Source organism: Rhea americana, unplaced genomic scaffold (genome assembly GCF_003343005.1).
Source record: "Rhea americana isolate MKP2758 unplaced genomic scaffold, rheAme1 scaffold_17, whole genome shotgun sequence".
NCBI classification, from domain to species: domain Eukaryota; kingdom Metazoa; phylum Chordata; class Aves; order Rheiformes; family Rheidae; genus Rhea; species Rhea americana.
In genome coordinates this window covers 93,131-108,830 of record NW_028185816.1, presented here as the reverse complement: position 1 = coordinate 108,830, position 15,700 = coordinate 93,131, and the positions used below count along the sequence as shown (strand labels likewise).

General features: G+C 45.4%; 1 protein-coding gene across 1 annotated transcript in view; it reads right to left on the bottom strand.

Moving 5' to 3' along the window:
• MICAL2 (microtubule associated monooxygenase, calponin and LIM domain containing 2) overlaps window positions 1-15,700 on the bottom strand; it is a 111,988-nt gene that overhangs the window by 80,970 nt on the left and 15,318 nt on the right. Inside the window, exon 3 of the mRNA XM_085300817.1 lies at window positions 11,111-11,468. Coding sequence (XP_085156943.1) covers window positions 11,111-11,374 — 264 coding nt within the window. The 5' untranslated portion in view covers window positions 11,375-11,468. The remainder of the gene's footprint in view (window positions 1-11,110; window positions 11,469-15,700) is intronic.

Sequence of the window (15,700 nt, the reverse complement as noted above, 5' to 3'; positions counted from 1 at the left end):
CCTGCGCGCACGCACGTGTTTACGTACAGAAACACAGACACGCACACACACGTAAGGGGGGGCAGTGCCATGCTAAAACAAGAATTAATTTCTTCGCTTTTAGGAACAGGCCAGATACTGAAACATATCCCATAAACTTCCGAGATTTACAAATCTATACTATATGCAAATACAAGAAAAAGTCATTTTTCCTGTATTTTCAAAGGAAATTAAAAAAAAAAAAAGTAGAAGTTGCTAATTCATCTGATCCTACAAAAATTAAGTAAATTTTAAAAATATATTTCCTCTATTATAATATGTTTTACAAACTTGTAACATTAGCAAGGTTAAGTGTTTCGTTTGACAAAAATAATATTCAATTAAATGTATGTTAATGGAAGACTCAGCTTCTCCATTGAGTTACGCAAACACTTTATTTAAAAGCACCACGGTCCCCAAATCTACTTAACATTACCTTAAAAGGTTATTAAAGCTGTCTGGCCCTTGCTGACCGGACRTTTTTGGAAAAGCGACCACCACACAGGCAGTAACACCACCTGGGCAGCCTGAGTGCAGAGGGGGGTGGCAAGGTGAAAACAAGAACATCGCTGTTTTTCTTCTCAAAAGACTGCACGGGGGTTCGGGGCCACCAAAGCTCGGCTCCAGCCACCCCGCGGCTGCACCCGCAGCGGCTGCGCTCACGGCTGGACGCGGTGCCGGGCCCCGGGACCGCAGGAACTGTCAGCACCAACTTCCTTTTTCATTTGGACAAAAAGCCAAAGTGAAACATTTGTACGTTTATTGCATTCATCTGGCTCTTCACTGGGCTTTTTTCCCCCCTCTCTCTTTTTTCAGAAGATAAGTTTCTGCACAGAGAAACACCACTTGCTTCCATTTTCCCTGGAAGAATTCAGACACATTTGTCCATCAGCCTATCTGTGTCTCRAATATTTTGACTAATATTAGATTTGTGCAATAAAACCCCTTCTCATAGTTTGAAATGAAAGCAATGGTATGAAAGACATCTAAAACTTATAGGCTGCTATGCAACACGCACACACAGAAGGCTGCACACATTCAGTTTAATAGAGCCAAGTTTCTTCGCTAATGCACCAAAGCTGTCAAAAAATTACTTGGAGCCTTTCTGAAGAGCTCTCTTAGGAGGCCTTGGTCATCTTCAGTATGCTGAGTCAATCCCAGGGCTTTTATACCAATTTGCATGAATAAGTAAAAGAAACGGCAGACACGGTATCAAAAAAGTATCGCTGGAAACTTTCAGTTCCTCTTCACCATGCTTAGAACGATCTGAAGGAAACCTGCACATCATCTGATGAGGAACACTCTGCTGTTTCTAAGGAACAGACCATACATCAGAGACACTCACAGGAGAGTGCTTGGATGCCATCCTGAAGAAGTTAGCCAAGAAAACAAACAAACAAACAAACAAACGCCCGAGGGCAACCACAGCTGGAAGGGGAGAGCAGCGCTGCCCGGCAGGGCAGAGCTCCCGGCGCTCCCAGGAGGGACCCTGCCGCGCCGGCTCCCACCAAGCCGCCCTCGCCCGCTGCAGAGGACTGGCCCGGAGGAAGGGATTTCTCAATCTTTATGGCATCCAAAGCATGCAGACAAGTTGGACACCAACCATGGCTTAACTACAGGCAGAAGTTGGCAGCACGTTTGAAAAAAAAAAATAATAATAATAATACTGTTGTTACAGCCTGGTCTGTCTACAAAGAAGAGATATTATACTGAACCTACAATTTTTAACTAAACAACAATTGCAAAACTTCATAATCTGCATCTCAGAAACYGTTTTTTTAAAGTGAACTTTGAGTGAAGTAATTTTGACATCATTTCACAGGATATTTTAAAATAAATCTTTATACTAGGCAAATTATTAACCAACAGTAAATTCAGATTTGATTTTTAAAAGTCAGTATTGGGTAAATGAGCTCATACAGAACTAGCTGTCATGTCTGAGTCAGAATCCTTTATTTCTTTATTTCCTCCCCCCCCCCTTTTTTTTTTTAGGCCTGAGTCATCTAATTCCATCATTTCTAACTTTCCTAAGGAGAACGACTATACAGTAGTGTATGGCAACTATAGTTGGGCCCCAAATTTAATGCTATATAAAGGCAATTCTGGGTTTCTAGAGTCTATTTTCTTCCAGATCAACCTTTACATATTTTTTTTTAAAAGTGCAGTCTCCAAAGACATTGCATTTGCCAGTGCCAGCGTTAACTGCCACTTAATTAGTAAAGTCAAATATCGCTTTACAGAGCCAAAATCTGACATTTTTTGGCCTATTATACCGATCACTTGCATACATTAGTTTASTATGTATAGTCAACGATTCTCTTTCTTACGTTTCAATCTATAAGTTGAAAACACTCAGAACTGAGTGGCCAACATCTCCGAGGGCTGCCGAATCCCACAGCGCCAACAAGCCGGATGAATTAGAGCAGCCTGGACAACCAGGCCGAGAAGAGGCGTCCTCGGCGCGACGGGCCGGGGGCGTTTCCGACAGCGGGGGAAGGAAACGGCACCCTCGGGCCACCCAGCAAGGCAGCCCGGGGGCAGCGTACCGCACCGCCAAAGCCGGGCGTCAGAGCCTCCGGGCACCGACGCCAAGCCTTTCTTGGCTTGAAGCAGAGGAGGCGCGTAGCCGTCCTTGCGGCTGAGGGTCGGACGCTCCCAGAACGAGAGGGGCACGTGCCGGTCCACGTAACTTGCTAGCCCGGCGGCGCGCRGCGCTGGGCAGGAAGCGCGCGGCCGCCCCTTGCAGCGCGCTCCGGTCTCGGCTGCGATCTACCCCGCCGCGGCCGCTTCTTCGCGCCGCGCTAATCCAGCAGCGACGCCGCAGGGCGCAGGCAGCAAGGGCACGTGGGCAGTCGCAAAATGCAAGTACCTGCTGCTGCACAAGTCCTCTTGAAAGCACTCTTACAGACCTCTGCCCACTCCTGCTGCCCTGGGCTTGCTCTAGYTCACCCGCGTCTTGCCTTGCACACGGGCTCCGACCCGGACAACGCACTTCAGCTGGCGTTTCGCCTGCGCCCACTACCCATGCCGGTGCCTGGGGCCCAGCACGTCTAGAAAATGACGACCTGGCCTAAAGAGSGAATGAAGCACCAACCTTCATTCCCTCTTTAGATGGGTCATCATTTTCTAGTAGTTTTTATAAGTTTTGTGCTCTTGATCTCAGGCTTTTTCTTCAACTTTTCATAATCTTTTTAAATTCTAATCCTACCTTTCAAAGCAACTACAGCCCGGTTTTGTTGCATCTGTACTCCCTCAATCCAGCACTCAAATTTTAGTAAGTGTCAAGCAGCACTGGCCTSCAACAGCAGTCACCAAAATCCCACGTCGTACGTTCCTCTGGTTTGGCAGCAAGCTATTGCTAGCACCATTGGAGGCAGCACGGTTCCCTAGCTCACTATGTCAACACCCCTTCAYAATTTAATCTAGACCATATTTCACAAGTTTGCTCATTAAAGCAAGGGCTCTGTGACAGTCAAGTGGGAAAAGTAACTTCTGTTCCCCTTCGAGGTGCAAGGCCAACTTCGTGCAGGAGGAAGCAGTGCGAGGCTGCACGGCTCACAGTCAGTCCCAGATGCCACCATCACCCACTTCATCCCTCCCAGCTCATCTCCTAGGAGCCTAACACAACAGGTCCACAGCTCCTGTGTGTCTCWAGTTTAAAATTTCTGTGAAGTGCTGCTCCTCTGCAAGCTGAAGTAACTGAATGCTTGTCCTTCCCTCCACCACCACCCAGCCTCATCCGGGTGCCCAAGGGGCTCTCACAGCTCAGGAAGATTCAGAGCAAAATGCAGGCACCTGCCAAAGGAACAGCATGAAGTTGTGGAGGTATTCTAGGCACATAAATATATGGGTGGTATTGCAAGGTTTGTTCTGAAATACAGCTTAAACCCACCCAAACAGTCCAGACACGAGTCAAAGGTTTAAAGATTCAGAAAACTGTAATGGTGTCAGGCTGTGGCATAAATTCTGATTATTTGTCAATAAACACCTTGCAACAGATAGATGGGTTTAAAGGCAAGTATCTTAGAGAGCTGGAATGGTAAGCATAGGTTAGGTTACTTCGGCCAGAAATTCTAGGTAAATGCAGATCTGTAGGAATCTCTGAAAGAGACCGGTGAGCACAAGAACGAACGCAGCGCCGCTCCCCCAAACTCCGCTCCTCCGGCCAGGCGTGGGAACCTTGGAAAGGACCCGYGCTGCGAGAGACAGGAAATCGCCTCACTGTCTGCAAGCTGGGTTTGAGCAGCCGCACGCTTAACCGCTTCTTGGWACCCAGAGTTACGCGACTCCTCGCCTATCGGTAGGCGAACACGACCGGGGCCAGGCTGGAGCGCCGCAGCACCGCGCGCCCGCGCGGGGCTCTCGCGCCCTCRCCCCCCACCCGCGCTGCTGCGGGCAGCGGGCCCTGGCCCGGCCGTTCGCTCCCCTCCAATTAATTAAGCCACCCGCGGTGACAACGTCAGCGACAAATGCGCGACAGCGGCTGGGTGCCACCCTCCAGCCCCGTGGGAATCCTTATAAAAACATCCAGGAAAGYGGGTCAGGGCGGGACAGCTCCCTCCTGCCGCGACTGGCAAAGCCGTTAGGCGAGGGGCACGCGGGAACAGCTCGGCTCTGCCAGAGTACGGACGCAAAGCTACTGTTACCCTGCGAGCCAAAATGCCGAAATTCCCAAATGCCTGAAAAAGACTTATTTAGACTGTCTGATTATGTTATTTTGGCTGGGGTTTGTTGCTTCTCCTGACTGATAAAGCTGAAAAATCGTGTGTTTGTGGAAATGTCTGCAGCATAACAAAAATAAAGTGATTTCACTACCAAATCGCATGCCAAAYATTTGCCGTTGCTGATGTAATTTGGCCCAATCCGACAGCTTAAAGCACCACTCAGGGAGTCAAATACTTTGTCTCCTTTGCAAAAAGCCCCGTCTGCTGTGTGTCCTGTCATCGCCCCGATTTGTCCTCCACCCTCTCCCTAAAAATCTTGGAGGAAGAAACAAATCTGTGTCCAGTGTTCCGCTCCTGTTTCACTGCATGTTTATAGGTCATTTTTTGCTTTCCCTCCCTCTCACTTCAAGTAAATCCTCCTTACAGTTCAAAGACATTACTCATTTTAAATAACTCTGTAGAAGTTATTAAATTTTTTTAAATTAAATTTACCATGTAGATCCAATGCAAGTGCCCTGCCCTAWAAGARAAAAGCAAAGAAATATAGATAATGAAGTAAATAGCTTCTCTTTCAAGTACACCACACACAGTCCCGCTTACAGTCAGTAGAGTATGCGGCATTTCATAGCCCCAGCTGCTYGATAGGTTCTGGATTCTTCTGCCTAAGCACTAACTGTTTATAATCTGGCAAAAACTTAACAAAATAAAAATAACTACTTTGGAGAAAGGCACCTTGATGCCTTTTTGTGATAAATCACAGCCTTTCTTTCACCAAACTTCCTACAAATGTGATACTCAACTTCTAGTCTCAAGTTTTGCGACCTTCAGATTAATGCAAACCACAGATTAGATTTCGGCCTGACCATGAACAAAGCTCTTAATGCAAACTGTGTCTGGAGTGTTGCAGTTAAAAAAAAAAAAAAAAAAAAAAAAAAAAAAAGGAAAAAAGTAGTCAAAAAAAATCATCTGCACCCTCTGAGCCAACAGTAGATTTCCTCAATTTGCAGCGTTTTTGAAGTGCTGCATGTGAAACATGCAAAACAGTACCTGAAAGCCTGCTACTTCCCTATTCCGCATATTGCAYAGCAAGCTTAAAGAACTGGAACTAACGAATACTTGCCTAAAAACAAAACAAAGGGGTAGATGCTGGTTATGTACTGGTGATTTATAAACAAGTGCTCACATGAGGTGTGACTCACATCAGTGAGCTGTTCTCACCTCACCTGGTTGCGCTAAAAGAGGTAGCAATGCTGGTTGCGCTAAAAGAGGTAGCAACGCTATTTAATCCATTCAAGTTAAGTTTGGCACGCTCATTACAAAGTCTGCTTACCAGGTCTGGAAATCTCCCCATTTCAAAAATTGCTTTGGAGAGATCGCTATGGCTAGCGAAAGGCACGTGCCACCTGGACTGTAGCTCTTCATAGCGTAAACAGTTCCCGTTTTCCTTATAACAGGAATGGTTTCAAGTTGGAGCATGCTTGGCGCTCCCTTTTTTCCATCTTGTAACTCATTCTCCTCATAAAACATTCGTCGTGAGGGACAGGGTCAACCGCGAAGCCCGAGAGCACGAGCTCCCTGGGGTTTGCACCACACAGCACAGAGCACAGGGAGAAACCTGGCCAAAAATCTGCGCGCCCTCCGAGGGAGCTACAAGCGCCAGCGCTCCGGGAGGAAACGCAGCCACAACACCAGCAGGTCGCTACATGCTGGATGCTCCTGCTTAATTAAGAGACAAGTATTCGTTTAGCACTTGAGAGGAAGGAGAGGAGAGAACGTGGGGAAGCCAACGCACCTCGCCGACRGCAGGTCGGGCGTTTGCAAAGGCGCGGATGGGGGGAAGCCTTCCGCGAGCCTCAGAAACTCGTCTCACGTAATTATTTGAGTCACTCTCTTGCAGTAAGTTTCCCAATACGAATTTTTAGGGAGGAAGGGCAGGAATCAAATCCATCATAAGACAAGCCTGGAAAAACCAAGTCCAGGACCGAGAAAAACTACAGGGCCCAACAGGGACCAACTCCTGCTTTCCAGGAATCTATATCATATATACACGTGTGTGTGTGTACRGGTAAATATAATAAAATACTCACATATATCTGCATGTACACATACACCAATCAAGACTTCTAATCTCAACTTTATTTACTTGTTTTAAGCTGATACCGCCCAGGCTCAGGCCAGCCTCCAAACCAGCAGCTCCAACCACAGGGTCCCTGTGCCCAAGGGCAGTGCCCAACATCAGGGCCACGCTCAGAAACCCAGCGGCATACACAGCAATTTGCCACCACCCCCACTCAGCTGGGCTAAAAATACGGGCAATACAGTCATCAGAAGCTGGGTACATCCAGAGGAAAAAAAAGCTCAAACACTATTGAGAGTATAATGATTACGCATTAGCGCCTTAAATGAGTTTCCTTATTCTCCTTGACTGTCAGCATGTTTTGAAAATAAAGCAGCATACACATTTGAGAAATAAAACATTTGCACGCCTTAGGTCCGCGAGACTCGGCCCCTTCCCTTGAGCAGGGCCGGGGGTGCTCTCCGGCACGGCCGTCTCTGCTGCCTCCAAGCACGGACCTGCAGTCGCCAGAGCGCCCGAGCTCCACGCGCGCGGCCGGAGCCGGGCTCTGCCCCCGGTACAGGCGCGCACGCATYGAGCAGCAGCGGGGCCCCGCTCGCACGCGCCCGTACGCGTCTGCGCCGTCTACACAGGTGAACTGCCAGCAAGTCAAGCGCCCGAAGTAACCTGAAGAGGCTACTCTCCACCGAGACGTTCAGCTTACATGTTTAGTAGCCCACGTGTCTTTAAAAAGCTACTGAACATGCTCTGCCATGAGCTTGACGAGTTCCTCTTTATTACTGTATTCTGATGTTTTGTGTGTTCAGAAATTCAGAGAAACATTCAAACCGCTCGTGTATCAAACAACAGATGTCAAATCTTTAATCTTCCCCGACTGCCAGGCTACCTTCCATCTCATGAGCAAGTAAATGATCGTTACAGACTCTGAGCGCACTACTCACTGACTAGTAAAAGATGAAGATGAGTGAGAAGCTTTGCCGTGAATTTGTGCCCTCTTCCCAGAGCTATTCGGAAAAAGCATGAAATGACTTCTACAGTTTTGGCTACTTAAACTAGACTTCTGTTTTTCTGTAATACAGGTAAATTGAGCAAATAGTAGCTTCAGAAATAGCAATTTAGAATAGCACTCATTCTAATTTTACAGGTCTGTGACAGAAGGCAGGATGTATTTGATATCAATTTAACATACAGATGAACTCCTCCAGTTTCAACCAAACCATTCTGCCCTAAATTCTGTGCATGTCTTTCTGCAGAGTTTTATTTTTATTCTGGTTTCTCGTATAAAAAAAGGGGGGGGAGGAAACAATGTCCATTTACTCAGTAAGGCAGCTCTGAAACAGCAGTGGGTTTGAACKTCTTAAAAATTGTTGAAGTGTTTGTATTGCTCCAGCTTAAAATTTTATCATTGCCAAAACTCCAAAAGCTGTATTTGGCAATGCTCTCCGGAGCAGTAAGGACACAAGATTATTGTTGCTTGGTTGGGGTGGGATGTTCTGTCTGTACAAAATCTCCATGTATATTATGGCTGTAGCAAGAGTAACTTCAGCATGGCTGAAGAGTTTGTAAGTACAAAAGAAATCAATAAGTACAGCATTCAGCTCTTAAATTTTGTGAGAAAAATGACCAGTTACTGGGTGAGGCAACAGATTCTGGGTTTGTGAAAAAAAGACGAAGAACAGTTTAGATCCTGATTGCAGTTTATCTCTTGCAGAGATTGGGGAAGATTGCAAGGAGCCAGACAAATTGCAAAGCAGCACCTGGAAAGACCTGCGAGTTGCTGACTCGGTCACAGTGCTCATGGCCACCACCTCAGATGAAGCCTTCGGTCCCCCCCCAACACACCGTCCAGTGATGCCTATTGGCAACCTCAGCCCTGTTCGCAGGACTGCAATCGCAGAAAGCCACGTATCTCACTCTGTGAGCCTGCTTTAACAATTCCGGTTTTCGCTCCAGCTGGTTGACTTCGACCCATCCTTTTCCTTCAGGGGAAGCTCTGGGGCACAGTCCACCTGGGCAGCTCCACAGCGGTCAGTGGCAGRTGCCGCTCTCCGCTCAGCCCCCATGTGCCCACACCACTATTAAAAACAGTTGCTCACCTAAGAAGCAGRGAGTGGAGGGCCTTACAAACATCAAACCACCGGCTGCGCCAACGGGTAACAGTGGCCCAACATCTCCACGCTGGCCCTTTTGGGGGGCTACTGACATTTCTGGAACCCCTCCTGCGCCAGTCGGGCTGCTGGGGCGCAGTTAAGTAGCCTGCCGTCTCCTCCCAGYGCGTCTCCTCGCGCCCACACGGCGCAGCTGGGCTCTCGCAGCGCACGGTGGCTCACTCGCGAGCAATGCCTGCCAGATACCCTCACAGAGCCCACAGACCACCCTACCACGCGCATTTGCGACAGCCTTCAGRTTCATACTTCTCTCCTTAAATCAATGACGACAGAGTGAAGTGCTGGTCCAGCTCCCTAATGAACACCTGCAAATCCTTCATACAGTATCTATACACACACTGTCCATACACGATACTCCAGACTCGCTTGCCATTTGATCACGTGCAGCACACGTGTCCATTAATATGTCCCTGCCACTAAAAATAAACCTTTACCCTTGAACAGCAGAAATACCGTATTTCCAACACTGCACAAGGTGCTGATTAGCCTCTTGCTCTGCAACCTTGTAAAACTTTACACAGGCTGCACTTCAATGCACCCACATATTTCTATGAGTCTTCTCACCCTATTTAAAAATTAATCACTTTGCTTAAGGACTTTGCAGAAATAGGCCCCTGCTTTCTAGTGTTGCACTTCAGAGAGCAGGGCTTCATTTTTCTTATCTCATAAGTRGTCTTAAAATTGCTTCATGTGTTGCAAATAATTCCTTAAGTTAACAATGTAAATTTGGACCTGGGGCTGTACGCAGGGCGAGTAATGTGGAGTATCTCTCCTGATTTATTCATCAGCAGACACTTTCTCATTACTTCACTTTCTGGTCTGTTTTCACCACAACCATGGTCACCGACATATGTTTGAGAGCCTTTTCAAAAGAACAAAAGGGAGGGAGGAAGCCCAGGTCAAAAGGAAGTGATGGGAGAAAGGGATGGAAAAAGCAAACAGAGGAAGAAGCAGGAGGCAACCAGGAAGTGTTTTTTACCTCAGAAAAGTTAACAATAATTGGGAGCTTATAAGCAAAACAAACCCCCAGACATACTATCTGTACTGGAGGTGATACGGTATCCTTTTCCCTGACTCTTTTGAGAAGTCTCAATTCAGTGATGAAAATGAGAAGACTTTCAACATCGCCCTTCTGCTGAGTCCATAAAATAACACTTAATGACAGTTTTAATTAAAAAGTCCTCCATGGTTTGATGTCTAAGTACCCCATGGGGTGTCCTTCCTCCCTGCCCTACTTCTGTGCATTCAAACAGCTTCTTAAAACTGGATCTTCTTGGGGCAACTTTTAGCTCTAATTTAGCCACAAATAAGTGAGCTACTCTGAGTAAAAGCCATTAAAAACAATCAATCACAAAACAGATGGAACAAGTAGTGGAAGCTTTTTTGTTTTTTTGTTTTTTAAAAAAACAGTTTTAACAACAAGGTTTACACAGATGCTCAGCAGCTCTCCCTCTCAAAATACGGCATCGTGCGTTCTGCTAAGGAGAGCGGCGGTTCCTGTCCCATTCRCAGCCAAGTCAACCACCTCCTTCAATAGCAACCGCACAGCGATCACAGAAGCTGTGTTTGTGARAAAGCAATTATAGGAAGGTGTTTAAATCCTTAAATAGTAAAGGAATTTCTTCTGCTGTTGTTTAGCAACTGGAGCCAATGCTAAGTGTCAAAGACAGATGTCCAAGTCTCCAACCAGCAATTCCCAGAGAGCAGTTCAGGAACTGCTGCTGAAACACATTTGGCCACCCCGACTCTCAGGCAGTGCCCCAAGCAGCAAAGAAAGCGACCTGCTAAATACAGCATGGCTTGTGCTCTGCAAAATTCTGTTTAATAAAGAAAATAGCTCTGGGAGCCTCAAATGAACRAACTTACATCTGATGTCTAAAAGGGCATAGCAAATTCTTTTTGGTATTATTGAAATATTTTGTTAAGCAGAATGATTGATTTTGGTACTTCTATTTGCTCTGTGCTTCCACAAAACTTGCAGGAACAAAAGTATCTGAAAATCTGTCAAAATGAGTTGTTACCAAACACAGTTTCAAAAAGAGTATTAAGAGGAGGCTTACGTGAATGAGTACATTGCATGCAATAATAGAAACCTTGCTTCTGCAAAAAAAAAAAAAAAAAAAAAAAAAAAAAGCTTAAAAGGTTCTAAACTATCAAATCCAAAATTGAACTTTTCCACTTACCTTAGTGTTCATACAAGATTTTCCACGTTTATACTCTTTGTGACTTGCTCTTTTATCAAGCTTGTTCCACAAAGCTTTGGCCTTCCATGTGGTCACTCTTGACTTCAGTTTGGTGTAAAAGTTTCTATTGTCCAAAGGGTCTAATTCAAGTTGGCGAGTGAGAATATTAAAGGCCTGAATGGTACCTTTGCATGTTGAAGCTTGTACAAAGTTTTCAAATATCTGGCCAGCTTGACTATATTTTTCATCATCGTTTTCCCCCATGTTCTGAGAGAAGCGTGTAAGAAGGATTAAGCTGGAGCTCTTGTGCTGGGGCACAGGCAACCAACACTACCAAGCACTTCCAAGYATGTTACTCCTAGAAAAAAAACAAATACAGGCCACGTTAAAGCAGGTTCTGCCGAATGAAACTAAATCCACAAACTGCACGTGTAGCCAATATGAACACAGAAACACAGCATATGGCCAAAGAACAATGTGCAAGATAAATCAGCAATACCATTCAAGATGCATGCATTTAAGAACAACACAACAGACCTGCGCTGCCATAACCTGCACACCACAAAGACTGCTTTGAAAACCCTACACACTCAGGTCCACCGTTCAGGAACAACCAGCTTCCCCCAGAACCCGAYGATTTTCTTACCTTCTGTTCAGTGACAGCCACTAGGTAATAAATTTAAGACGAAACCAAGTCAGATGCTTTTCCTAACCAGAATTTAAGTCACAGGTAAATGGTCTTAAGCAAACATGCGTCCAAAAGTCCACACTATTCCAGGGAGATTTCTCCTGTTACGCAGCTAGRAGAGGGGTTTAGCCAAAGCAGTTCAAAATTGGCGCAAGTAGCCAGGCCTCTTGCCAYGAGCAAACGCAGAAAACAGGATAAGCAGGAACATTATCACAAGCTACTCCAGAACTGAAGTAACAGAAAACAAGTAACCAGAGAGAGCTCCCCCTTTGCTCACTCTTTTGCCAAAACGAAAAAGGATTAGGTGCTCTGGTGCACGGAAAGGAGTTTTATCTCCACATACTGAAGTTACATGTTTGGAGTCTTACCTTGTCGTGCGCTACAGACATAAGGTAGCGATGCCTGACCCACTAAGCCCCACTGTCTTTTTCTAGTAAGAGGATTATTGTCAAATTGTGTCCAATATTGCAGATAAACACCCCTGTGTTCCATAAGAGCAAAGCTATTCTAAATTAACAGCAGTTTGCAAGAACTGAAATAGTTTCATTGGGGCACTCCCTTATCCTGCTTTACCCTTGTTCTCCAACGGGGAGTGTCTGAAAGAGTCAGCCAAGGTCCACAGAAAATATCCAAGTGGCTTTCGCGTTTTTCAAAAGAATTATTACAGGTTGTGTAGAAACTTGCCCTCAGAAGAGGGTCTACCTGGGCTCAAGCCCAGAGATTTAAGTCATATTCTTCYTCTCACTATTAAGAATTAGCTACCAGTCCAAGCAATCAACAACTAAATCAATGCTTGCCTAACCTCCCACATAATTAGTTATTTTACTTGGAACGTCATCTGTTGGCTGATAGTTTTAGAATAAATTGTTAGAAGGGCCTTTGAAGTTATGCTTTTTAATTTAACATTGTTCACAAACTGTTCATTCTCTGCTTGTACTTCCTTCACAGAAGAAAAGAGAAAACCAAATTAGTATTTTAAAGTAAAAAAGAGACCTACCATGTCTATCTCACAATCCTCTAATACAGAAAAATATTATGCAACATATTAAAGAAGATCCCAAGGGGAGAAATAAGAAAGCATTTGGTACAGTCACATTCCCTGGCTATGCTCAAAATAAATAACCTTTGTGCGCACATCATCTTTCTGTTGTTGGTTTGTGGGTAAAATAAATTGGCAGCACTTAAGAGTCTGTACATTTTCTTAGACCAAATGTCATGATTAAATACTTTGTGCCAAGAATAAGTCAGAAAATTTTTGTTTTCCATTCTGAATTCTTCATTTAGAGTATGCTCCGTGCCCTTTTCTGAAGGGATTCATGAGGTGAAAGCACAAACATGCTGTACGCCCTGACTAACCAAAGGTCTAATTTTTCAAGAAACCGAATGTCCCGAGCCCCCACCRACTCAACAGGCATTGCCAGTCCCCAGCCCCTTTCCAGTCGGGGCTCTCCGAGGAGGACGAGCTGACCCCCGACACYGGCGAGGGGGCCCGGGGAGCGCGGCCACGCCGGCTGCCCCCGAGCATCGCAAAACGCCGCGCTACCCGGCTATTTCTGGGTTGGCCTGAAATCGGCCGAGGGATCCAGAAGGTCCTGGGGGAGCAGGAAAGGCAGGGACTGCCAAGCAGATGGTCTGCTTGCGATCAAGCTGAACTATAAGTCTGGATTTAAGATTTACATACAAGTTCTATTATAAGAGGGAGGCAACTAAAGATAGCAACAGCACTGTKTAAGACATTACAACATGGCTTGTGTGATCTATAGGCACTCCRGGATTTGAGGCCGATTTAAAAAAAATAAAAATAAAATAATCAGTGATGAATGCTTACTTTGTCGTATGACTTCAACACCTGCCTAAGAAAGCAGTGTGCGTCAGGATGGTCATCATGAGGAGAAAGAAAAGCTSGTCTGCATAAACCTTGCCTAGAGTACTACCATTTAACCACTTCCTACTTTGATTTTTTTTTTTTAAAAAAAAAAAAATCACCCTGCGGATGAAATATAGATTCAAAAGTCTCACCGTGGTAAGTACTGGTGCCAGCATTGCAATCTCTGCTTGTCAAAGCGACTACTGCCTTTCCTCTGGGAATGACTCAAAAATATAATAAAGTCAGTTTGAAAATTTACTTAAGTGCTGCAGCCCAATAACAAGTTTGGGCCACAGCAGATAAGAAAACTCGAGAAGCGGAAGCAGTATGGACAAAGAGATCCTTTAAGCGAGAGCCGAAGCGCTCACAGGTTTTCGGCAGCCGTGGGCGAGACGCACAGCTAGCAGGAAACTGCCGCTCTACGTCCCGCGGGTTACGCACAGGAGCAGGCGGCTTTCCCTTTGACGCCCGGGCGCTAAGGAAGACTCCGGAGTTCGCCGCCGTTGGAGGATTCCTCCTGCCGAAAGTTATCCCAACCTCTTTAACGTCCCTGAGCAGGGGTCAACTGCAACGTCAGATGAAGGAAAGCCTGAGAAGCGTGGGTCATCTATGGTGGCTACCCAAGGAGAAAGCMAGGAATCTAACACAGCTTAAAGACAGGCAGGGGAGAGAGCAAGAAGAGAAAGTAGAAATTAAAATAACAGTGCACGCACAGATGTCTACATATGAGAGTKTTTCMYTSARKGAAAMACTCTTACTAAAGGCATTTTTGAGACTAGCAAACAAAATGCCTCTAGTAGCAATTGCTACCAAAAGCGATGCACCGAGTTGGTTCGCTTTTGTAACAGGAAGCCCTTCAACATGATATAGCAAGTGACAAAGCTGAAACACAGGGGTCACTAAATAAAAATGACAAACTTTTGACAACAGAAGCACGTCAAGTGCTTGTTGACAGTGTTTTGGAGCAGTAAGCYCAAAAGTGCTCTTCTTTTGGTTTAGTTTCCCCACTGGAGAGAAAAAACTATTAATTTCAATTCAAACTCGCAGTACTTCTAAGTAGTACTTTTAAGGACTCTCCTTAGTCCCTTAGTGCTCTGTTTCTAATATTTGAGAACATGATCCTCCAGGAGATTGGAAAAGAATTAAATTCCTCGCATTTCAGCACCACTAATCCTGATGCCATTTTCAATACAGCCCTAGTTTTGCCATGTTTACTGAGAGTAAATTCTTTTATTAAGACGTTAGTCAGGCATGCAGGATACAATACATTTATTGTTTGCTTAACAACAACAAAYGAATGGATTCTGCAGCATCTGTAGCAATCACTTACTTTGGACTTCCCTCATCACAAAAAACTACAGTACTGCTGCTATCTCTTCTCTGTCAGATGTCAATACCAACGCACGTGAAACTGGCTGCACTACAGCACTTCCTAGGCTTTTCAGCTTCATTTCTACCCACATCAGGCAGTTTGTTTTCAAATATAAATATTTCTATCTGGAGGAAACACAGCTTTTTGGTGGTTTGGTTTCTTTGTATGCTTTCCTGGAACAGACATAATGGGAAAAAATATTTAATGGGATTCTGGTAACAACTAGAGCTCTCCCTTGCTTTGCTTATAAAACTGSTTCAAACACAAAAGTAAATCTGATTAAAATACTTGTTTTCTATGGGTGAGAAACAGAAAATGCATTTGTTAAGATGCAGAGTCCTAAGAGAAACATCACTGAGCACAAACTGCTTCTGAAAAAGCCTCACAAACAGCCTCTTTACAAACAGCTARATGAGCTGTATGTATTGTTATAGAAAGCCGACTTCCACCAAACTCCCGCAAAATAACTTTTGAGGCCAAGTATGGAATTCAAAACAGCTCCTACTGAGACGCTCACTGCCTCTGAACTTACAAGGTTACCGTCCAGGCTGCTGTTAGCTTGTTTTGCTCCGGCTCCAGGAAACCCTTCAAACATACGCCTTCCAGCAAGTGCTGCTGTGCCGCTTTACGCCGCCGCATCTGGAACCGCCCCGTCCCGCCACG